The sequence below is a fragment of the Mauremys reevesii genome, linkage group 3 (genome assembly GCF_016161935.1).
Source record: "Mauremys reevesii isolate NIE-2019 linkage group 3, ASM1616193v1, whole genome shotgun sequence".
In the NCBI taxonomy this organism is placed as follows: Eukaryota; Metazoa; Chordata; order Testudines; family Geoemydidae; genus Mauremys; species Mauremys reevesii.
The window spans coordinates 64,975,503-64,998,224 of record NC_052625.1 but is presented as its reverse complement, the minus strand read 5'-3'; the positions used below and the strand labels follow the sequence as shown (position 1 = coordinate 64,998,224).

The 22,722-nt window shown below is 55.9% G+C and overlaps 2 protein-coding genes and 1 long non-coding RNA gene across 14 annotated transcripts in view; 2 read left to right on the top strand and 1 right to left on the bottom strand.

Moving 5' to 3' along the window:
* Window positions 1–18,047, top strand: part of TJAP1 (tight junction associated protein 1) — a 53,991-nt gene extending 35,944 nt beyond the window's left edge. For 7 of the 9 annotated variants that reach the window (XM_039529720.1, XM_039529716.1, XM_039529719.1 and 4 more), the window contains 8 exons: window positions 938–990; window positions 3,905–4,063; window positions 7,449–7,477; window positions 9,190–9,351; window positions 10,041–10,107; window positions 11,904–12,011; window positions 13,098–13,181; window positions 15,124–18,047. In XM_039529720.1, the coding sequence (XP_039385654.1) occupies window positions 3,938–4,063; window positions 7,449–7,477; window positions 9,190–9,351; window positions 10,041–10,107; window positions 11,904–12,011; window positions 13,098–13,181; window positions 15,124–16,440 (1,893 nt within the window). In that variant the 5' untranslated portion in view covers window positions 938–990; window positions 3,905–3,937 and the 3' untranslated portion in view covers window positions 16,441–18,047. Of the gene's footprint in view, window positions 1–937; window positions 991–3,904; window positions 4,064–5,997; window positions 6,128–6,687; window positions 6,960–7,448; window positions 7,478–9,189; window positions 9,352–10,040; window positions 10,108–11,903; window positions 12,012–13,097; window positions 13,182–15,123 lie in introns of those variants that run through there. The other 2 variants (XM_039529721.1, XM_039529723.1) reach the window with 2 other exon arrangements.
* LOC120400763 overlaps window positions 1–22,722 on the bottom strand; it is a 29,727-nt gene extending 7,005 nt beyond the window's left edge. For 2 of the 4 annotated variants that reach the window (XR_005596052.1, XR_005596055.1), the window contains exons 1-3: window positions 22,235–22,722; window positions 19,609–19,767; window positions 492–578 (exon numbers count right to left, since the gene is read on the bottom strand). This is a non-coding gene — a long non-coding RNA (uncharacterized LOC120400763). Of the gene's footprint in view, window positions 1–491; window positions 579–15,264; window positions 15,389–17,738; window positions 17,867–19,608; window positions 19,768–22,234 lie in introns of those variants that run through there. The other 2 variants (XR_005596054.1, XR_005596053.1) reach the window with 2 other exon arrangements.
* On the top strand, window positions 18,087–20,195 carry LOC120400762 (translation initiation factor IF-2-like). The gene is made up of 2 exons (XM_039529724.1): window positions 18,087–18,302; window positions 18,373–20,195. The coding sequence occupies exons 1-2, from the start codon at window positions 18,121–18,123 to the stop codon at window positions 19,151–19,153; spliced, it is 963 nt and encodes a 320-aa protein (XP_039385658.1). The 5' UTR covers window positions 18,087–18,120; the 3' UTR covers window positions 19,154–20,195.

Below are 22,722 nucleotides of genomic sequence, written 5' to 3'. Positions count from 1 at the left end.
CCTCAGAGACCCCTGTAGAGTAGGGAGGGCTTTGGAGCTGTGGTGACTGTTGCCAGGAGCCAGAGAACAGCATCCTGTGTGTCTAAACTGGAGTAGCTTGTTCTTCTTTCTAATACAGAGGCCATGGAGCTGATAGGTTCCAGTGTACAATACCCCCTCTTGACCTGAATAAGAATCTGTTAGGTGCCACCACTGCAACCACTAATGCTGGATAAGTGCATTAGCTAAATGTTTCTGCTAAAATGCTCAGCAGGGAAATAGTTAACATGGCCAAATCCGTCACTGTGCAGAGTTCAGTGCTAACGTCCCACTGAGGCGAATGGGAAAATGTGTCACTCTCAAGGTCCCCATTCCTGCTAGTGGCTTGCTTTTGCCATCACCGCAAGCAGGAGTGGGCCCTTAGAGCTATTGTTTTGGCTCTAGGAAAGGCAGTGCTGCACCAGGGTAACACTGGGAAGTTTTCTACCCACTCCAAAGGACTAGAAACCTACCTTAACATCAAAGTGTAGATTCTTCTGCACTGCTTTTGCGGCATCACAGGGGATATGGGGCTTCCTGCCTGTCAAGGAGATTCTGGGCTGTGGGGGAGAAGGTCCTGCCACTTCAGAAACTTATATTTGTTTTATTTTAAAACAGGGTTGTGACTGGGCAGTAATGAGGGCTCTCAAAGCCTGGGGACTGGGGAACAAGGGGTGCCCAGCTTCCTCTGGCTGTCCCTGCTCTGACTGCTGAGTATGAGCCTTGAAGCAGGAGTTCCCACTGGGCTCACAGACGGGGACCAGTTCTCTCCCCTATCACATGGTCCCCCACAGACACATGAGAGCAGAGCATTGGGAGTGCTGCAGCCAGGCACAGACACCCACGTTTGGTTGGGCTGGGGCACTCAAGTGGTCTCTGGGGGGGGGGTTTGTTAAATTCTTTGTGTTCTCACCTGTAGGGCATCTGAGTGAGTGTCCCCCTACATGAGACTTCAACTCTGAGCGCAGGCTGGTAAGTGCTCCACTCATCATGGGCTACAAAGATTGCTGTAGGGTAACACCTGCACAGGCACATGTCCATGCTTCCTAGCTATGGGAGGAGGTAACAAGGAGACCTCTCTCGGTCACCTAGCTGCTGCGTGGCTAACATGAGCTGCTATCCAGTCAGAACTTAGCACCTCTTTCTGAGGAGAATGAAAGCCCTTCCAGCAAGGCAGGTCTATCACCCAACTGATGTGCCTCAGCTCCTGCAATGAGCAGCAGAAGGAGCAGGCCCCAGTGGTTACCTCCCGGCAGTGTTGGTGTTTGTCTTGCAGAGTAGCTCCCAGGGGCTCTAGTCAGGACTGGGGCCCGTTGTGCTGGGTGCTGTGCATATTCAAAGGTGCGCCTGGTTCCTGTCCCAAAGAGGGGAGGGCAAATTACGGCCCGTCTAACATTTCTGTCCTCACAACCTCCGGGCTGCTGAAAGTCCCACAGCGCAGCAAGGTGCTCAGGCAGGCCGCTGCTCTGGGAAGTGGCTGGCTGCTGGCGGCATGTCTCTGCACGACCCTGGTGGAGGGGAGGTGGCTCCGCATGCTGCCCCAGCACCAGCCAATGGGAGCTGTGGGGACGGTGCTTGTGGGCACAGGCAGTGCATGGAGACCCGCTGCTGCCTCCCCCCAGGGGGCGTTCAGAGACATGGCAGCAGCCAGCCGGTTCTGGGAGCAGTGTGGGGCCACGGCATGCAGGCAGCCTGCCTGGGCCCTGCTGCACTGCTGGCTGGGAGCTGCCTGTGGTAAGCACCGCCTGGCCAGAGCCTGCACCTCACATCCCTTCCTGCACCCTAAGATGCTGCACCAGCCCAGACCTCCCTCCTGCACCCAAACTCCCTCCCAGACCCCGCACCCTGTCCTGCAACCTCAGTTTTTGCACAAATTATTTTATTACATAGCACTGCAGTGGACAGGTTAAATTTTAAAATTTCATTAATATAGTAGAAATATGCGGCTTGTGATGACTTACCAAAATTTGTGGAGTGGTCCCCCTGCAAAAATTATTGCCCACCCCATCTCTAGAAAGACAAGTGATGCCCAGGTGGTGAGGGAAAGGGATACAGAGTGTGTGTTTCTACACATTCTATACCTTAGACTTGCTCTTCAGAACTATTAGAAATTGCCTCATCTGTCCCCATCTTCCCCTCATCCTGTCCTTTCCCAGGGCATCGCAGCAAAGGTGAGCGCCAAGGATTTGATAGAAGACGGGGCAGTGGCCTTACAGATCAGTTCAGAGAGGGCATTCCGGGCATATGAGAGGGCTTGTGGGAACTTCTGTGTTTGGCGAAGCAGAGAGTGATGCAACAGGAGATGATTGTTGTTTATATAATGGCTAGGAAGCTCAACAGGGACCAGGGCTCCATTGTGCTAGGCACTGTACCTGCAAGGAACACGCACAGTCCTTACCGCAGAGAGCTGGGAGTCTAGGTGTCAGACAGGACACAACAGAGCACTAGTGGGGGCGTACAAATGAAGAGAACAGTTGTGCAGTGTGTGTTCTGTGGGCTGCAGGCTAGGAACCACGTTTTCAGACAGGGAGGGGCACAGTGAGCATTGCAGAGATGATTAGGAATAGGAAGTCTTCAAGCCATTGAACTAATGGTCCCTGCTTTCCCTATGGGAGGGGGAATGATGCTCTGAAAGGAGCCAGGCTGGGAGGGCTCCTGCCACGGTAGAGCAGCTCCTGTCTACGAGGGAGAGGGTTTAGTCTGAATTCAGGGGAGCTGGAGAGATGCCACACAAGTGCTGAAGGAAGGAGAGGTGCATGGGCACAGAGCGGCGTTAGATTATCAGCGCTGGGAGAGTAAGGCAAGGAGAAGGACAGCCGGTGAGGGTGGGAAGAGGGAGACTGTTCTGAGCGTAGGGGTAGCTGTGTTACTTACCCCAGTACACGAAGAGAGGATGGACATGCCCTTGGCATTGGAAACATCAGCAGATACCTTCATTGCTGTGTGGCCTGCGGCACGCCTCACTCCATGTCTTACTGAAATGATGCAAACCCTGGATGGCAGCAAGAGCTTTCCTGAGCTCTGCCCTCCGCTGCAATCGCCTCTAAATGGCTGGAAGCAGAAGCCCCTTCCGTGTCCACAGAGAACAGTTGTAGTTCTGCCCATGTCTCTGCCCCCTTTCAGATCCTGCACCACTTCTCCTGAAGCGTGGGAGTCTGAGCCTGCCACAGGTAGGAGGGATGGGGCGGTGACTGATCTGGCCTTCCTTATAGTGCTACTGATGAGCATAGCATAATCCAGCCTCTTGCCTGAAGGCTGGGTGGCATCACGCACCCCAGCTGCCATCTCATGCCTTGATGGTGCCTTATATTTGTTTTTCTCTCTGCTGAGAGTCGCAGCACCCCAAATCCCCAACACGTCCCGCTCAAGACACCCAGGAACAATCTGGCTTTAACTAGTGCAAGCCAAGGACTCCATTTAATGACTGCTGCCCGCTTCCATGTAGCCCCTGTTGGCAGTGACAGTGCGAGATCAATAGCTCCTGCCCTGACTGTCGCTGCTGCCTGTAAGGCTTGCAGTTTCCATATTAGAAAAGGCCTTTCCTAAAGAGCCCAATCAATATGCTGCTCTGAGGCCTGTTCTCATTTACTATAGATAATCTGGACACAAGCTGTACGTGAGCGTGCGCGCGCGGCTGGGGGGGATGTGCCAACTCTCTGTTCGCACTGGCTGGGAGAAGGACACAGCTAAATTCTTCTCTGTCCCCCTTTCCTGCTGCGGCTGCTGCTCCGGGATCCAGGGCAGCCAGCTCCTCCTACTCTCTCAGCACTTTGGATGGGGAGCTGCTGGGGAGCATAGGGTATTTGATCTCCTTCTGCTGGGAAGCCCTCGAGGCTGGCTGGGGCACTGGTGACCCTCTTCTCTCTGCCCTTTCTGCTTTTGGCAGGTGACCCGTTGTCGCACCCAAGCAGGAGGGAGGATGACGAGCACAGCTCCATCCAAGAAGCCTTACCGCAAGGCACCGCCACAGCACCGTGAGATCCGTCATGATCTGCCCATCCTTCGAGACGACCAAGACGGTGTGATTTTGGCCGAGCAGAGTCAGGTAACGGATAACCGGGCGGCTAAGGGCCTGGCGCCGTTACGCCAGCAGGAGGGGTTTAGTTACACCGAGGCAGGACAGCTCAAACAGGTGGATGGGTTTGAGGTGCGCAACCTTAACTTTTCCTCCTCCTGGTCCCTGGAGTCGAGCAGTGACAAGGAGGTAGCAGGGTGCCGAGCGGAGCTGAACCTGAAGAGCCGGACTCTGTCACCTGTGCTGCTGCACAGTGGGAAGGCAGGGAGGCGGAGCGGGAAGCACTGCCGGCACTCTAGCCGGGGGCGTCTCAGCAAGTTCATGAGCCGCAGTGTGGAGACGGTTGTGGTGTCTGGAGACGAAGGCCGGAGGCCCACCTGCTCCTTCAAGAGCAGGAGCCTGGAACGCTCCCTCATGTTCAAAGAGCCTGCTGAGGTCCTAGCTCCCAGGAAGTTCCAAGTCTCTGCCACCCATCTGCCTCTCAAAGGGATCCTGAAGCAGACAGGTATACTGGAAGTGTGCCCTGAGAGCCTGCGCAAGTCCCGCTCGGTGGAGACGCTGGCCCAAGGCCGCAGCTCGCGCAAGTACAGCGACCCTCAGCTGTGCCTCAGCCGGAGGGAGAGACGCTCGCTGGAGCGCAGCAGCAGCACTGCCGATGCCATCAAGCGCCAGGAGAAGGTCACTGAGGAGAAGCTGCAGTTCTCCAAGTTCCTGGATGAGATCACCCACCGTGTGCTGAGCCCTGTCCACCTGCAATCCCTGGGGGAGGCCAGAGGAGGAGGGGGAGGCCAGGACTCTCCTTCCTCACCAAGAGGCTCCACTCCAGAAGGTCAAAAGGAAAGCCAGCCTGAGGGGGCCAAGCGAGCAGCTGAGAAGAGCCACCGCCTGAGCAGGAGAAAGGCAGATAAGAAGCGCGAGGGTCTGGAAATGGCTTCCTGCCGGAGGAAGCCCCCTGAAGAGGCTGAGAGGGCCCCCAGGCTGAGGAGAAAGCCTGTCCTGGTGAGGAAGGGCAGCAAAGAGAAGTTCCTCTCCATGGAGAGACGAGTAGTGGATCTGTGCCAGTATGAGCTGCAGCAGCTGGCAGAGCTGGGTTTGGCAGGGGTGTCCTCTGAGCAGCAGCAGCAACTGCTGTCTTCATGGAAAACCAGTCAGGAGGGAGGAAGGGACAGAGAGAGGGACCGAAGCAAGCACCAGTTGCGGCAAGTGCGGCCTCAGCATCTTGGCACCAAACCTGGCCAGAAGCCAGTGACAGAGCCAGGCTACCTAGAGAGCGCATCCTTCTCCCCTCCGACACACTGGAGCCAGGAGGAGGGCACTGCCTCACCTAGAACCTCACCTTCCTTCAGCCTAGCACTAAACAAGGTAGGTGCCAGAGTCCTGGAGCCCAGGCCCCTCACCCAGGATGGGGACAGAGGTCTCCAAAAGGCAACACAACCAAGGAGCAGGATCCTGCTCCTTGGCTGTGTTGCTCCCAGCTGTGACCCAGTTGGAGTGCCTCTGTTCAAAGGGGAGAAGGGAACAGCTGCCCCTTGAAGTTGTTAGCCATAAAAGCAGCAGCTGGTGCCTCTTTCCCCATTGCAGGCTTGTCTACTTTCCTGGGTTTAGAATCTGCCTAGCAGACTGCAGGGTACCAGTGTGCAAGGTGACCAGATAGCAAGTGTGAAAAATCGGGATGGGGTTGGGGGGTAATAGGAGCCTATGTAAGAAAAAGCCCCAAATATTGGGACTGTCCCTATGAAATTGGGACATCTGGTCACCCTACAGTGCGCAGAGCTGGACACAGCGGGATGGTCTAGTGCCCTATGGGCGCCTTTGAATCCTCCCAGTGTTTTAAGATATGTGCCCCACATGGCTGGATATCCTGGTAAATCAGATCCGTATTTATGTGTGAAGTCCCTTGTCTATTGAGGTAGAGTCCTTGTCTGGGAGAGCTGCCAACCCCTCCCCTTCGATCCACCCAGCAGGCTCCTGGAACATCGACTCATTTAAACAGGAATCACCCATCTCCTGGCCTGATACTTGTGCACCTGATTGCCTAGTATCAGTTGGAGTCCTCAGAGGCAAGGCAGTTGCAGGGCGGTGATGCTGCGTACGGTATGAGTTAATACAGGGCACTTGGGACTGGGGCTGTATCAGGCTATATACAGTGCAGTTAGTGCTGGGGACATGGTATGCGTAGTGCAGCTGGAGCTATGGGGCCACCCTGTACAGGGTGGGCCAGTGCAGTGCACTCTAGGTTGTTGGGAGCGGGACATGGCCCCGCTGTGCATTAGGGCCATGATTGGGCCGGCTTCTATACCATGTTATTGCTAGCACTGAATCTCTTCCAAGGGAATCTCTGTGGCAGGGTCCCATGCGTGGACCTTGTATGTCTCTTAATATGCACCTTTTGAAGCGCAGTGTCATCTTTGGGGACCTGTGTGCTTTGCTTGGCTAAGGCTCCAGGGCTCCATCCAGTATGTCCCAAAGCTGCTCCTTCAAGTCATTGAAAACAACCTGGGATTTCCAAAGAGAAACCTCCAGCTTCTTGGGTTAGCCTCCTCTTCCCAGAAAGGGCCATTCCTGCTAGCACGAACTGGCTCTGACGATGGAATTCTCCTCCCAGGCACAAGTGAGGCATGTTGAGAGGCAGCTGCTGTCACCTGGGCTAGCACATCAAATGCACAGAGTGGGGAGGCTAAGCTGCTCCTACCCACTCCCCTGCCCCTGCCTATGTGCAGGAGCTCTGGCGTGGGGTGTCTGCTGGAGAGGTGCAGGTGACTTGCTCCCAACACTGTAGGCCCTTCTGTCGGGCTGTTTGGCCTTCAGCATGTTGCCTGTTGTTTTTGTGTCCAGGTTTACGTAGGAGCCTGGTTCCAGTAACCTGCTCGAGTTGAGCACAGAGGAACCCTCATCTGGGCTTACCTGGGTGAAGCAAATGGAAAAGGTGCTTCCCAGCTCCTCAGCCACTTAGAGCAGTTCTTTCATTTTCTCCAGGGGTGCTACCACTACCACCACAGTGAAGGGTTCATAGGTTTGTGTATGCAGGTCCACGAGACTCCCATCCTCACCACCCAGACGTTGTGAGGCTGCTGAAGGTTGAGGCAGCAGCTGTGGGGTGATGACTGCAGGGTCCCTGAACTTGTAGCACAGCGCGAAAGAAGTTGCAGGCTGTCTGTGAAAGTCTCTGGTTTAACCTAGACTACTGCTGACCCTGAAATAAACCATGTGGTCTGCCTTGATATTGACTAGTTTGAGAAGCAGTGTCTGAGCAGTGCACGTAGAGTCCAGTTTTGCTAGCTATGCATGACATGGCCTGCCCAGAGCTGTCGGGGTAGTGGGAGGAGTTCACCTCTCAATAACTTGCCCTTTGGTACTTGCTTGAGTCTGACACCTATTTTGAGAGGTTCTTACAGCTGTTTTCTTCTCACCACAGGAGCCCTTGACGGATGCAGAAAGGATGAAGTAAGTGTCCTGTTCCCTTCTCATGCTCCATTCTCACTGCAGCTGTGTGTGTGCCGATTCCCACCTCCCATTGTCCAGCTTCCCCCGTACTGCTCAGCCCTTTGAATCTGCATGATGGGTTTCCCTTCTGTTGAGAAGCTAGGCCCATATGGAGAGACTGGGGCAGGTGTTGCTCTGTTCTGCTCCCACTTGCCAAGTTTCACTGTGGTTCTCTGCATTCCCTGAAAGGACAGTTGCAGAGCCGCTGTGCAGACGGGATTCTTGACCTGCAGAGCCTCCTCGGGGTTCCTTTAATGCTGTTACAGTTTGAGGTGGCGGGGCAAACACACCTGATTCTAAACATCTATTCTTCACCATCAAAGGGAGAAAAACTCAAAGCACTACCATTTTGGTGTGACCCACTGTAGTGTATGAGCTCCCACTGCTGACAGTGAACGAAAACTTGCTGCACAGGCAGAAATTAGCAGGAGGCAGCTCTGTGGATCTCACTCCCCTCAAGATCCCAAGTGAAGAACAGACGCAGCTAGAGAGAGGCTGTATTTTCTAGGTTTCTCTGAACAGTTGAGCACAGTGAAAGCACACATAGGAGTGAGTGCCTCTCATACATCCCTCTGAGTTGAGTGTCTCTTTGTTTGAGGGGAGCACAGCACTTAGTGTTATAATGGGGCCTGCTGGAGGCTGCCACGGCATCTCCCCATAACGAGTATGCTGCCCATGCCTCCCTCCACAGCCCAAGCTCCCCACGCCAGCTGCACTCGCTGGCCCAGCAATTGCAGGGACTCCTGCTCTACTGCATGGTTAGGGGTAGGGTTATGGTTGGGGCTGGGGATTTGCGATGCCTCTTTCATGTCCAACTCCTGCAGTATGGGCTGGGATAAATTATTGAGTGGGTTTCATTTTCCAGGGAGGGACACCTAAGCTGTGCAGCCCATTTGGCTAGTGGACTTTATCCAAATGCTGTAACCTGAGAGGGAGCTGGTGACATGGATAGCGGTGCTGCTGTACGCTTCTCTGCCCCTGTTGCAAGAGTAGAGAGCAACCTGTGCTGCCAGGAAGCAAGGGCTTGAATTTCTCGTCTCTTCAGCTGCACAGACACGTCTCTCCTGCCAGTTTAGTTTATTGCTACAGGCACTGACTGCTCATAAAAATAAAACCCACGGCATGAGCAACAGCAACCTAGGGCAACCGCCCCCAAACTCTGTCCGTGCAGCTCACTCCTGTCCTCTTCAGCATCCCCTCCACTAGTCCACTTCTGCTCCCCCCAGCTCTGCTAATGCCCCATATTCTTGACCTGCAGAGCCTCCTCCCATAGTCCTTGTCCTGGGGCTTGGAACAATAGTTGGGAGTCCAGAGGAGCAACTGAGTCCTCCGTGGGCAGTGTATGCACACAGCCACCTTTCAGACACCATGATGTCCCGCTGTGGGTGTGAGAGGAGGGATGAGATCTGAGCCTAAAGAATCCCTTCCGTTCACAGGGGAGGTCTGTGTGTGAAATGCCTGTATGCTCCCCAATAACTAAGCTGGAAAGGGGATGGGGGGCCATTAGCACCTCTTTGGATGGTGCCACCAGAACAACCTGGAAGCATCATCAGTGTCTATATGGGGCCTCTGCTTCTGAGGGCCCCGAGGTGAGCTTAGATGCTGGTGTCTGCACTGAGGCCGGCAGCCCCCATCGCTTACTGAGTGGAGCGTTGTTGCTCTGTGTGCCTCAGGTTGCTGCAGCATGAGAACGAGGAGCTGCGCCGGCGGCTGGCCTATGTCACCAACAAGATGGAGTCGATGGAGAGGGAGCTGGAGTCCGGCCAGGACTACCTGGAGCTGGAGCTGGGCCAGAACCGCGAAGAGCTGGAGAAATTCAAGGACAAATTCCGCAGGTATGGCAAACACCAGAGAGGAGGATGTGGCTGCGGGGAGACAGGGTACCTCTGTCTAGGGACTCACTTGGCTGGCTGGTGAAGGCTGAGCCTGTGTTGTGTTAACCTGAGGCATGCGGTATGGGGAGATTAGGAGAGTTACAGATAAAGCTCAGCACCCATTGTAACCGCCTCAGGGGAGGAGCACAGCAATGCTACCCAGCAGTTTAAGGCAGGAAATGGAGAATTCCTTATCTGTTTGAATAGTACAGAGGCAGAATGAAATTGTCCAAGCTGGAATTTAGCCAGGATTTGGGGGTTAATAGCCTGACAAATGCAAAGGGCATCAGTGGCTGTAGTTGGCTGGGTTCCCTGTTTTAAGTCTCACCTGAAAGGCAGCACCTTAGTTAGAACAGCACTCCCTACCGCCACGTTAGAGCCCAAGGCTATAGAGTGCCCACACCACTTCCTGCAACAGCCTCTCTTTCCTTGGAGGTGTCCCATCCAAGTACTGACCCAGTCTAGCTTGAGAGCTGAAGGGATCACAGCCTCCGAGAGAGAGAATCATGGCAAAGAGTTAACATGTCGTATGCTTTGTAGCAAGCAGCCTTTCCTGGTGTGTGAGGGGCAGCTCTCGCCTTCCAGGCTATCAAGAGGACTTGAGTTGATGGCCTGGATTCCTTTTCACTTGGACATTCGTGCCTCTTTAGGTTACAGAACAGCTACACTGCTTCACAGAGAACCAATCAGGACCTGGAGGAGAAGCTGCATACCCTGGTAACTGACCTGCTGAGCCTCTGCGGAGAGGAAGTGGGGGAATCCTGTGAATTGGGACGGAGGGAAGGGACCCTGGCTTACAGGGCAGGCATTGCAGCAGCTCATGAGGGAGGTTCTGGCCATGATCCTCCCCAGGCCTAGCCTATTGTCCTGAACTGGGTACTTTCCTGAGTCCCCACTTTATCATGCACCAGAGCTTGGTTTCCCCGCAATGTAATTGTCATGTTGCATCAACCTCTTTGAAAGGTGCCGGGGATGTGTTGCTCCCGGGGGACTGGGGCTGTTGGAGCGGAGCCAGCATGTGTGTGTGTATTGTGTGCATTCATAACACTCATGGCTGTTTCTTTTCTCTCCCTCTCTCTCTCTCTCTCCTCCCCATGCTGCCGCTGGCACACTCTGGGCGCACTCACCTCTCAGGCCTCTCTCAGCCAAAGCTGGATTTTTGCAGTTGCGTCTTTTCGTTTGTGTGGTTTTTTTTTTCTCCTCTTCACATATCTCAGCCTGTCATTTTCATTGTCAGTCACACATTACTTGGCCCACTTGCACCATTCTCGACTGCGGGGCCCCAAAACCTCGTCCAGTCAAGGGCTCCACCTCTACTGAACAAAACAGCTGTCCGCAGAGACGACTGGTCCTAGCACGCAGTGCTCCAGCCAAATGTGAGCATTTGCTTCTGATCCAAATGGAGCATTGCCTGCTAGGAAGTGTAGTGCCCACAGGCTCCAACACTTGTGTTATGGGGGTGGGCGGTTGTGAACCCATTTGGCCTACCTGTACTGTAAGTAAACAGATGCTTGTTCTAGTCATCATCATTCACCTGCCCTTAATAGAGAATGCAGGGTCAGTTCTTGCTCTTGGCACTAAGAGCTTTCAGGGTTAATATTATTTATGCAATTGCCAAAAAGTCAATCCGTGTTTCAGAAATGCCCTGTTCCTGCATGTGTCACCGCCTGTCGCACTGGGCCCTGCTCCACCATTGGTCCACAAATGGTCACAGACTGAGTGCAGATTCTGGGGCTTCTGTGGCCCTGAGGACTTGGGACAGGTAGAGGAGCTGGATTGGGAGCTCTGAGCTGTTGCCCCCTCACTGCTATAAGCCCTCATGTCTATTTCCCCTGAGCAGGAACCCACTGGGAGTCCAGTGAGGAAATGTTCCCCTTTGGGAATAGAATTAACTAAGATTAAACTGCACAGACAGGTCCTTTCACACCAGGGCAAGCCCCAGACTCTTCTCTGAGCTTTTATGCAAAAGCAGATGCTGAGTCAACTTCTGCTGTATCAATCATTGACTCCCATGCCTCTCTGAGCAGCAGCTTCCTGTTGCCATGGTGGAGAGGATTGGATGTCACAAACCCAGTGATCTATGCTGCTGGTGAAGAGTGTTGGATTGGCAGGGACTGAATCCTTTGTGTATCTCCAGAGAAGCACCAGTGCAAGCTTCTTCCCCGGTGCCAGTGTGGTCCACTTGTGACTCTAAAGCTGAGAGGGAGTTCAGTCTCTCCATGCTGCCACTGCAGGAAGGGTAGGAAGAGCAGCTGGGCTGCGAAGGATCAAACTCACCTCACTTCAGTAACTAACAAACATGGCAAGAATTCTGAGCAGCCAGCATAGGGTGGCTGGCTTCATGTGCTGTCAGAGACCCTCCCTCTGTGAAGAGCCGGGGCTGTTACCTGTCTGTCTGGAAGGTTTTATTTCCAAGCTGAATGCGTTTGTGTGCTATGCAGGGGGCTAGGTGGGGTGAGAGGCCAGGCCAGCCTGTTCTGGTGGGATTTACGCCTTGTATTCCTGTGCCCCAGATAAAAAAGGCTGAGATGGACCGGAAGACCCTGGACTGGGAGATTGTGGCGCTCACTAACAAGCTGCTAGATGCCAAAACTACCATCAATAAACTTGAGGAGCTCAATGTAAGTGTCCAGTCCACAGCCTGTCTGCTCAACGTGGGGAAATGGGTGGTAGAATTTTCATGGCTGATCATGTAAGGTCTGGTCTATAACTTCCTTACTAATGAATGGGGAGGGGAAGCAGCACATGGCTGACATTCATCATGGCTAAGGCTAAGTTTTTCTCACAGATATTTTTAGTAAAAGTCATGGACAGGTCATGGGAAATAAAAATTCACAGCAGCCTGTGACCTGTCCTGACTTTCACTAAAAATATCCCTGACAAAAGGGGCAGGTGGGTTCAGTACCCACTGCTGCTGAGGCTCCTGGGTCCCCCACTGCTGCAGTGCAGGGTCCCCCTGGGGCTGGTAGCTGCAGGGTCCCCCAGCCACTGGCTGCAGCTGTGGGGAGTCCCTGCTGCAGCTGGGCAGCTGCTGGGGGTCTGCCCACTGGGCAGTTGTGTGGGGTACCGCCGCCCACCCACCAGGGCTGGTAGCTCCAACCCCAGGGCAGAAAATGTCACAGAGGTCAATGGCAGTCACGGATTCCGTGACATAACTGTGGTCTTAATCACGGCTGAAATTGTGGGGAGCTGAGGGCGCCAGTGAGGACAGATAAATAATAGAGAGGGGAAGCAGGAAATAGCAGCATGACCTTTGACTTGCGTCCTAGAAGTTGAGCAGAGAGCAAATGAGATCTGGGCTTGCTGTGTGAAGTGGCAGCAAAAAAGGCCCACCTGAGTTTGGGCTGCAAAACTAAAGGCTGAGCAGCCCAGAGCCGGGAGAGGGATGGTCCCTCCATGCAGCTTTGGTGCCACAGTGCCTGGGATCTTGCACTTGATTCTGGGCACGTTATTAATGCTGGCAGGAGTTCAGAGAAGGGCTGTGAGGGCCTGTTTAGGCACTGAACTCTCCAGTTTGAAGCTAGTTGAGGAGCTGAAATGGAGAGGAGCATGTCAGCCGAATGGCCAAGAGAGGTACCGGCCTGCAAAGGAGCCTCCCCAGGGGAGTGGTGGGAGCCCCATGGTGTAGGCTGGCTGACCTCCCCTTCCCCATGTGAGTGAGGTGTCGGCTGGTGTGTGTGTGTGACCCCCGTGCTCTCTCTTGGCAGGAGCGCTATCGGCAGGACTGTAACCTCGCAGTGCAGCTGCTCAAGTGCAACAAGTCCCACTTCAGGAACCACAAGTTTGCTGATGTGAGTAGCAGCTCTGCTGCAGGGTGGTGGAGGGGCTCACAGCTGCTCTGTGCCCAGCCCTTACTCCATACCTGGTTGCTCTCCTCTGTGGGTGGGGGAGCTGCCTTGTGTCCCAGTGACCCCTCCCTCCCCGAGCATCAGGCAAAGGTGTAAGGAGCTCCCGGCCCCCTGTGCAAGGCCTCTGCTGGCTCCTCTTTCAGGCTGGCTCCATTTCACGTCTCAGTTGGGGACTGATATAAAAAGATCCTTGAGCTGCCTTTCCAAGGGAGGGAGCGTTGTCTACAGCACAATAGCCTTGAATCCGATAGCCTGTCGGGTGCCTGAAGGCAGCTGGCAGAGGAGCAGGCCTCTCGCTGACCCTTTTGTCTTCTCCCCCTTCACACCTAGCCATGTGCAAGGCCTGTCCTGCCTACTGAGGGGCCAGGTGAACCAGGATGCAGCTGGTCTGGCTCACTGACGCGGCTACCCGTGCCAGGTTTGGGTATGCTCACCACCCCTGGGGGCTCTCAGATCTGTCGGCAGGCAGGGCATGAGGGAGGGCAAGGCTTTGGGTGCAGCACTAGGCTGGGAATGGCCTGTCCCCGTGGGTGAGGGAGGAGCCCATGTTTGTATTGGCATTTCTTGTTCCACCAGAACGGGATCTGGCCCCAGCCCCAGGATTCTCACTACCTCTCCATAAAGCCTCTTCACATGGGCTCCTTGCACCCCAGCCCCTTAGAGAGCCCTCCCAGCACCCTGCACATCCAACTCTGGTGCTTGTCTTTTGTGAGTGAGCATGTGACTGGTGTGTCGTCCCCCAAGCATGTCTCAGATTAGCGCTCCTGAGGTCACCGTATCGGTTACTGGTGGGGTAACCTTCACCTCTCCCAGCTGTCTCCCCCTCACAGGAGCTTTGAATTCTGTCCCCAGAGGGCTCAGCCACACTCGGGTGCCACTGGAGGCAAAATGCAGTTGTGCAGGGACCTTCTGCCTCGCACCCACTGTTCCCACTCTGTGTGCCCTGGCCCCACCTGTCTGACTGCAGGATCCCTCTTGCAGCAGCCTGTGCCATGGCTCTGTGTGGCCAGTCAAAGGTCAACATGGTATTTAACAGGCAGGGTGGAATCGACCTGCTTGTCTGGCTGGCAGTGGCAGGTCCGTGCTCACCCCAGTCCTGCAGCCAGTTTACCCTGGACTCGAAGGGGCTGCCCCCAGGGTGCAGTGAAATGTTTGGCATGCCCTGAGTGTTACTATTCTGGTGCTGAGAGCTCTGAACCAGCAGCTAAACCCACAGTGAGGGGTGGGGGTCACCAAGGCTCTGTCCCAGCTGCTGATGCCTCAGTGAGGCATCTAGACCAGGCGGAGGAGTCGGCAAGTGCTAGGACAGTCATCGATACTGATCCCAGGGCAGGCTGCCAAGGCGGTGGGGCTGTAATTACTGTGCGTGCCCTGGGAGCTGCAGATCCTGCCAGTGGGGGCTGTTCAGTCACTTCTACGCAACCACCAGCTGATTTTCCACTGATCAATAGCCCCTTTGCTTAGCACACACCAGCTAGGCCTCATCTCCACTCTCATAAGCTATGGGCCTGAGGCCCGTGAGCAGGCTTCCCTTGCTCCCTCTCCCGAATGGGGCCCATTGGGCAGGCTTGGGGCAGGCTGCCATGTGCATCCTGCAGCCAGAAGTTAGAGCTGGGAAAGCTCTGCTAACTCCTCCTGTGGGGCAGGCCTGTTTTGAGGGTGGGGAGGGCAGCATGTATGTCAGTGGCTGGGCCATGCCCAGGTGAGCAGGTGAGTATGTTGGGGGTAGGCAAGTGTGGGGTGTTTGCTAGGGCTGGGCGGAGCAGGCAGCGTATTGCAGTCTCCCAAATGCTGCTTGTGGCTCTGTCGCAGCCTCTCCGGGCTCTGCTGAGGCCTTGAGGGGCTGTTTCAGCCCCTGCTTAATGCCCTCTCGCTCTCTCCCTAGCTTCCCTACGAGCTGCAGGACATGGTCAATAAGCACCTGCACAGCACCCAGGAGTCCCCAGGCCCTGGGCAGGAGGCTGCACATACCCTGGCCCCATCTGACGTTGTGCCCACCTCAGTTATTGCCAGAGTCCTGGAGAAGCCCGAGTCACTGGTCCTGAACTCTGCCAAGTCCAGCAGCGGCAGCTGTCCCATGGCTGAGGATGTCTTTGTGCACGTGGACATGAGTGGAGCTCTGCTGGATGCCTGCCCCAGCCCAGGGCTGCCTGGGAAGGAGAGAGGGGAAGTGGGGAAGCAGCAGAACGGGGGCTGCAAGCCACAGAGCAGTGTGGAGAGCCTGCCAGAGGAGGTGCCTGCCTTCGAGAAGCTGAGCCCCTACCCTACGCCCTCCCCTCCCCACCCCATGTACCCAGGGCGTAAGGTGATTGAGTTCTCTGAGGACAAGGTGAGGATCCCAAAGAACAGCCCCCTGCCCAACTGCACCTATGCCACGCGACAGGCCATCTCCCTGAGCCTGGTGCAGGGCGAGGACGAGAGCAGTGAGAGGCACCGGACGCTCCCTAACAGCCCTGTCTCAGAGGGCCGCCACTCAGCCTCCAGTTGCTCCTACCAGCCATCTCCCAAGGCGGCTCGGGCACACGGCTCCTCGCAGAGCAGCCCTTTCAGCAGCCCACCCCAGATCCCCAGCGCCTTCGCCAGCTCGGCCAGCTCGGAGGAGGACCTCCTGGCCAACTGGCAGCGGATGTTTGTGGACAAGGCGCCCCCCACTTCAGAGCAGGTGCTGGTGAGCCGCACCTCCTTCAGCCGTGACATGGCCCCGGAGCTCCAGAAGCGATTCAGCCGCTCCATGCAGGAGCTGGGCAGGGCGGCCTCGGCCTACTCGGACGGCGAGGAGTCTGCGCAGAGCTGCAGCTGGACCGTGAGCCGGGACTCGAGTGTGGACACAGACAGCACTGAGTCCCGAGCCCGCAGGAGCCATTTCTCCTCCGACTACGGCACGGACTTCTCCCAGGATGAAGCCCGGAAGCTGCTCCAGGGCAGTGGCGGGGGCACCGCTGAGCCCAGCAGCCCCCTGCCAGAGAAGCACAAGGACTATGTGGACCGGGGCTCACCTGGGAGCCCGGCTGAGGAAAGGGAAATGCTGCTGCAAGCAAGCAAGGAGAGCAGCCCAGGGGGAGCCCTGGAGGAGAGTGGGGAATGCAGGAGCAAGCCTCCCTCAGGGCGGCCACACCGCAGCCCCAAGAGGATGGGTGTCCACCATCTCCATCGCAAGGACAGCCTGACGCAGGCCCAGGAGCAAGGCAACCTGCTCAACTGAGGCTGGGCCGGGAGCAGTGCCCTGGGGTAGTGCTGTAGCTGCCTTACCACTCACAGGGTTGGTGTCCCCGGCACGACGCATGCCCCAGGGGGCTGCAGGCTCCACTCCCACCTTATATTTATTCTGGTTTTGATACTCTGAGGCGCCAGGATCTTGCCGGTGTTCTGCACCCACCACACCAGAACACACACTTGGGGCCTCGCTCGGCCTGGCATGCATGCCCATGCCTGTGCTCACCACTCGTCTGGTGCCTGCCGTCACACTCAATCTTCCAGCCCCACCCTGGGGCCTGGGCCTGCCCTCACACTCATGCCCTGGTGCCCATGCCCGTGCTCTCGTTTTCAGGCTGATGCCCATGGCCCTGGCCCTGCTTGTGCTGGTGCCCATGGCTGCTCTGTTCTTACCTTTCAACTTGTGCCAACAAGTCGAAACTCTTTGCCCTGGTCTTGTCTGATCCCCGTGAGCCACTGCAGGCTGAGTGGGGCATGAGGACTGCCCTGGGGGGTGGGTGCTCCTTGCTGCCTGGCCCCCTGCTGTGGGTCAGGAGCATTGAGTTGGGGACGGTTGTTTTGCTATTTTTTGTTTCCCCCCCCCTGCTGCCATGTTGATCTCTGTGGCACCCAGCTGGCAGTCGTGGCTGGCTCTCCCTTAAAGCTTCCTCTGCAGATCCCTGCTGCCTAGCTCCTGGGCCTGGCCCAACACGTGGCTCATGCAGAGGCAATGCCCTGGGAGAGCCCCAGTTCCCTCTGCCATGGGACTGGGCCAGAGCTGCCCCCGGCTGGCCTGCAGAGTTCCCATGGCAGTGGTTTGTGTGCTGTGGGTTGGATTGTGTTTGTCTCTCCCCATCTCTGGGGGCTGTTGCACTGGCCTGGCTCGTGTTTGGCTGGTGCTGAGTCTCTGCTCCTGGGTCTTCCTCTCATTTTAATTCTTTCCAGGCCTTTGCTTTTAAAATGTTTTGTTTTTCTCTTCCTGCATAAATGAACAAAGCAGCTGACAGCCAATCCATTGTCTGCCCAGAGGTCTGGGGTGAGGTCCTGCCCTAGGAGCCACCCTTCCCATCCTGGCCTTTCTACTCCAGCAGAGCCATATGGACTCCAGGGCAGGATTTTACCCCAGGAGAGCAATAAATGAAAGACAGTAGCAAGCTGCTTCTGGGCAGGGCCCCAGCAAGGGCTCTGGGGAGAGAGGGAGACGCCCTGAGGAGCAGGGCTTATCACTGCTGTGTGCAGACACGGTACCTCATGGCTCAGCAGTGGCCCTTTGGGGAGGCCCCCGTGCATGTGCCCCTCTTCCTCTGGCTGGGTCCCGGGCTGGCTCTGGTGCCCTTCCAAGGCCTCTCCACTGGCGGGGCTGGAGTTGTGTTTGATTTTCCTCGTGTTCAGTGTTGGTACGATTTCTCTTTTCAGTGTTTATGTGCTCAGTGTCCCTGGGGCGGGGAAGGGGAGAAGTCAGGAGTGTAGATATTTTATTTGGGGGATAGAGCCCCAGTGTTTTGTTAGGGGTTTCCTTGCCTCTCTGGATTTTTGCCTCTCCACCCCGAAGGTGTAACCCAGCACACTGGCATGGTCTCTATGCTGCTGCCTTGGGCCGGGGGACCCCCTTCCCTTGGCTGTGGTGGGTTTGAAGCTGGAGCTGTGGTGTCCTCCTCCAGTGAGAGCGAGCTGCTGCCTGTGCTTCGCTATGTATGGAGGGTGCAGCCTCTCTCTGCAGGAAGGAAACTCCCATTCAAACCCAGCAAGAGATGCTGCCCTGGGGCAGTGTCCCTCCCTAAGCGCCTCCATTTGTGGCTGGTGGCAGCCAGGGCCAAAGCTTTGCTCTCAGCTCCAGCCTGGAGGCTGCAGGGCATGTGAAAGCAGGGCCATCCTTAGCAATATGTAGCTGCGTAGGGCATCATGAAATTTGGGGCACCAAATTGCCCCAAGTTTCATGGTGCCCTAGGCAGCTGCGTGCTGCATATGTGGCAGCACCAGCCCTGGCGACCAGCCCTATACCCTGGCCGGCCTTCCCATGGGCTGCACCCACTGCAAGGGGCAGGGCCATCCCTAGGGGGGTATGGGGCCCTGGACAACTCCCTCCGCCCCACTTCTTACCCTTTCCCCCTGCTCCGCCCCTGGCCCGGCCCCATTCCACCTCTTCCCCCAGTGACCCCGCACTCACCAGCAGCAGCGGGAAGCGGAGCAACCTGGCCCCAGCCCGCTCTACTCTGCCAGCTCCCAGCTGCATTGCTCCGCTTCCCGCTGCGGGTGAGTGCGGGGAGGTTGGGGAAAGGATCGCCCCCCACAGTCACTGGCGGCGGGAAGTGGAGCGATGCAGCCCTAGCCCACTCCACGTCCCTCACCCCGGCCCCAGCTGTGTCGCTGGGGGGAGGGGGGGAGTTAGGGAAAGGTTTCTTCCCCCCCACCCCCCAGACTCACCGGCAGCGGGAAGCAGAGCGCCGCGGCTGGGAGCTGGTGGAGTAGAGCGGGCTGGGGCCGGGCTGCTCCACTTCCCGTCGCTGCCGGTGAGTGGGGGATCCCTTCCCTCAAGCGACAGGGCCGGGGCAAGGGAAGCGGAGCGGGCTGTTCCTGGCCCCCGATTATTTCTCTGGGCCTGTGGGCCCCCCAAAAGTGCCCCCCTCTGCTCCTGCCTCCCAGACCCCGGGGGGGAGGCCTGGGGCCCCACACAACCCCCCATCCGGGGAGGGGGGTGTTGCGTAGGGCACCCAAATGGCTAGGGATGGCCCTGTGTGAAAGGGAGCTATTCCCTCTCCTGTATCTTGGCCCAGCCCATTGCTGCTTCCTGTGTGAATAGATTTGGGCACTCTGGTCACAGCGGCTGCTTGTGCACTTGCCTTGTTCCTGGCCACTCAGCTCAGTGTGGTGCTGGGGCAGGACTCAGTATTTCAGCACAGCTGCCCTAACAAATTGGTGCTAATGGTGGGAGCCTCCTCAACCTGCAAGGTACTGATCCTGTGTGTGTGTGTGTATGTGGGGGGCTCTGCCCAGGCCAGTTCCTCTCTCTCCGGTAGCCTCCTTGCAGTGCTGAGGTCCAAGCTGCTGCTTCCTCCCACCCCATCTTCATGCCCCAGCCACAGGGCCTCTCCTGTTGATCGGGCTCCTGTACCTTGTCAGCACAGCTTGACTCCAAGCCTCCTGGGCTGCGTGGCCTCACTTGTGTGTCATGACCTACCTGTGAGCTGCTGGGAGCATGAAGCTGGCCTGGGTTGTGTCTGGTCCTTGAGCTGGTTAGTGTAGGTGGGTCTGATCACCTCCATCTCTCTACGAGAGGTGCTTCCTCTCCTGGCTCGATCCAAAGGTCCCTGGTTGCCCTGCAACTGGCTGTCCCGAGCTGTTCAGGACAAAAATTAAAACCACCTGATTGCAGAAGCAGTTGGTGTGCTGGTCCCTGTAAGGCAAAAGCTAATCTCCCTTTTGCCTTTCATCACATCAGGCTAGAAGCAAGGGCAAGGGAATGCCCATAGGCCCAGTCCAGGCCCTGGTCCTGAGGTGCCATTTCCTTTGGAGTGTGACCCACAAGAGAAATGGTGAGGGGAATGTTGGGCAGCCAGGAGAGAAGGAGCAACCTGCTCTGAGGCTGCGTCTATGGGGTATCAGGCCTTTACCCTCCTCCTTGTATCTGGCAGTACTGGCTCTTGGGGGGGGGCCCACTTTTCAGTGTCCCAACTCCAGCCTGTTCCTCTGCAGCTAACGTGTTTTTTCTGAGATTTTCAAACTGATGTATATTTTAAAACCAGAAATAAACTATTTTAAAAGTAAGCTGTGGCTGTGGGGTGCTGGGTGCTCTCACTGCTGGCTGTGGGAGCCAAGAACAGGTAAATCCTGGTGGCCAGGGGCCCTCTTCGGCAAGCTGTTGTCCCAGAGATTTGCAGGGTCCTGTGTGCCACCTGCTGGCTCGTCAGGGATAAATTGAGCAAATGGCCTGTCTTTTCAGATGATGTCCCGGGTTCTTCCTTTCACCATTCAGTACATGTCTGCGCTTTAACTACACAATGTTTGTTCAAGATGTCTCGTTGCACAGAGCATCTACTTGGTGCTCACCAGGAACGGGGGACGAGGGAAGGAGAGTTTAGAGTGGTGAACAGTGTTGGACTGAAGAGACGTCAGATGAGCGTAGATACCATGGGAGCTGATTCGTTGCTCATAGTGAGTGTTGTCAGGTGTTCAGGCTCATTCGGCCCATTAAGTTTCTGGAAGAATTCTCACTCCCAGCAATGTTCGTATGTCATTGACTTAGAAGCTGGCAGTACCAACAGGAGCACACTTTTTTTAAAGGGGCCTTTTGCATGACTATTTTGTGAACCTAAGCTAGCTGCCTAAAGTGTCGTGGTTTCACATTTTGAAAATGTAGATGCGCCTGCCTCAAAGGCAAGCATCATTCAACCAAAACCCTCGAGACTCAGGAGAGTGGCGTAGGGCTCATGGGAGAAAGGGGCACTGAACACTTCTGGACCTTGTTGGGGCTGGTTGTCCCTGTGCTGTAATTCCAGGGCTAAATCTGGCACCTTTTCTAACTAGCCCACATGTGCCAAACTCTGTTGCCAACTCTGTGCTGCTTGGTGATTATTCTTAAAGCCCCAGCTCCTGGGGCCATGTGATTAGATGAGACTGGCAGCTTTCATTTAAAAGAGGTGTATTTCTAACCCTTGTGTTTATGGAGAAAATCTGGCAAATATGACCCACGGGCACCTAAAGGCTCCGAAAGCAAACAGCAAGAACCCACTCTTTATGTTGTATTCTTGATTTTTATGCCAGTCCCATAACTTTGGGGGGCCTGACTTGGGATTTTTGAATATTTGCTGCTGGTGATGCTGTGAACCCCACAGGAAAAGACTGTTCAAGTCTGAGGGATAAAGGGGCCGCTGAGCTCACACAGTGAGGTTCACTCTAGTACCTTAGGAGCTCCCTGGCCAAGACCTGACTGCCAGGCCGAGGAAGACTGGTTTGCCTGTCTCTCCATGTGGTAACTTGAGCTGATCCAGTGCTGCCTCCCTGCTGGGCTCTCCTCCTTTAGCTGTGGTTCCTGCTCCCTTTGTCCCTATAATTATTTATTTTGTGTACTCCTGGGAGCAGCTGCTCCTGCTGCTCTTTAATCCACCAACCTAATTCTAGCCCTGAAACACAATCTCCCCTGTGCCTGGCTCCTGCAAGGGGCACTTAGCCCACTGTGTGTATCCTGCTGGGCAGGCACTGGCTGGAGCCTTCTCCACAGGGTGCGTGCGCCGTGCCAAGTCCCCCACAGCCCTGCCTCCCCAGCAGGGTTCTAACCAGGGACCCAGCCCCCTCCCTCACAGCCTGGGGCATGTGTGATGCACAGCTGGGGTTGAGTCTTTGGGCGATGGAGCTGCCTTGTCAAGGCACTGCCCCTGGGCCTAGCCTGGAGGTGGATGACTTACGGCTGCCAATCCTGCCCCTGTGGGGGAAATTGGGGGAGACTCTTACTAATGGGTTGAGTACTGAGGGCAGGGGTGAAAGTAACTTAAAGGACTTACTGGTATGCTGGAGTCCTGAGTGCAGGTGTGGCGGAAGAGGTGGGGCCTTTTCAAGATTTAAAGGCCCTGGGGCTTTGGCTGTGGCTGTGAGCCCCAGGGCCTTTAAATCTTGAAGGGCCCTGCCTCGAAGGTCAGTGGCTGCAGTTTGCTTTCTCTCCAGAGGCTACGAACACTGTACCAGCCAGCAGTTGTGTGTTACCCAACAGCTCTTGGTAAGCGAGCACATTCTTAAGGTGAAAGCATTACAGAGAAAATATTAAAAAAATAGAAACCTACACACATGCTAAAAAGCTTATGAGCACTCACCCTGACTCTCTGGTAGGTGTCGGCCCTTCCACAGGGATTGCGGGCCCCTCTTGGACCAAAGGGCCTGTCCCTTTGCTAGATCAGGAAGAAGATCCCGAGTCAGTGTAAATCCAGGCTATTTATCCAAAAGTCTTTTCTTTGGTGTGTGAGTACTCCAGTTTGAACTAGTATTTGCGAGCCTCTGCTGGAGGTGATACCTTGGGAGGGGTGGAATTACAACCTGCCTGATGTGCCTTTATCCCCTCCAACTGTCAGCAACTGTGATCCACTGCCAGCTCTCTGCTTCCCTGGCACCACTGGCTCCTTCATGGAGCCTGCCTCTGGTTATAGTCCCTAGCCCCTCCTTGTAGAAAGCCCTGTTTTCCCCCAGCTTCCTCCTGAGAATGATAGTTGCTAATGCTCACACCCTTCCCGCTTTTCCAGGGCTGGTCCCTGCTGTCCTGAGCCCCCCTTTGTCAGCTGTGTGTGGGTTTTTGCTGGGGCCCCAT

What these genes read in the sequence shown, in the direction of transcription:
- LOC120400762 (XM_039529724.1), top strand. Translation starts at nt 18,121, where the DNA reads ATGTATGGAGGGTGCAGCCTCTCTCTGCAGGAAGGAAACTCCCATTCA. An exon ending in GCATGTGAAAGCAGGGCCAT is followed by an intron (nt 18,303 to 18,372) that starts CCTTAGCAATAT and finishes AGTTTCATGGTG; the next exon opens with CCCTAGGCAGCTGCGTGCTG.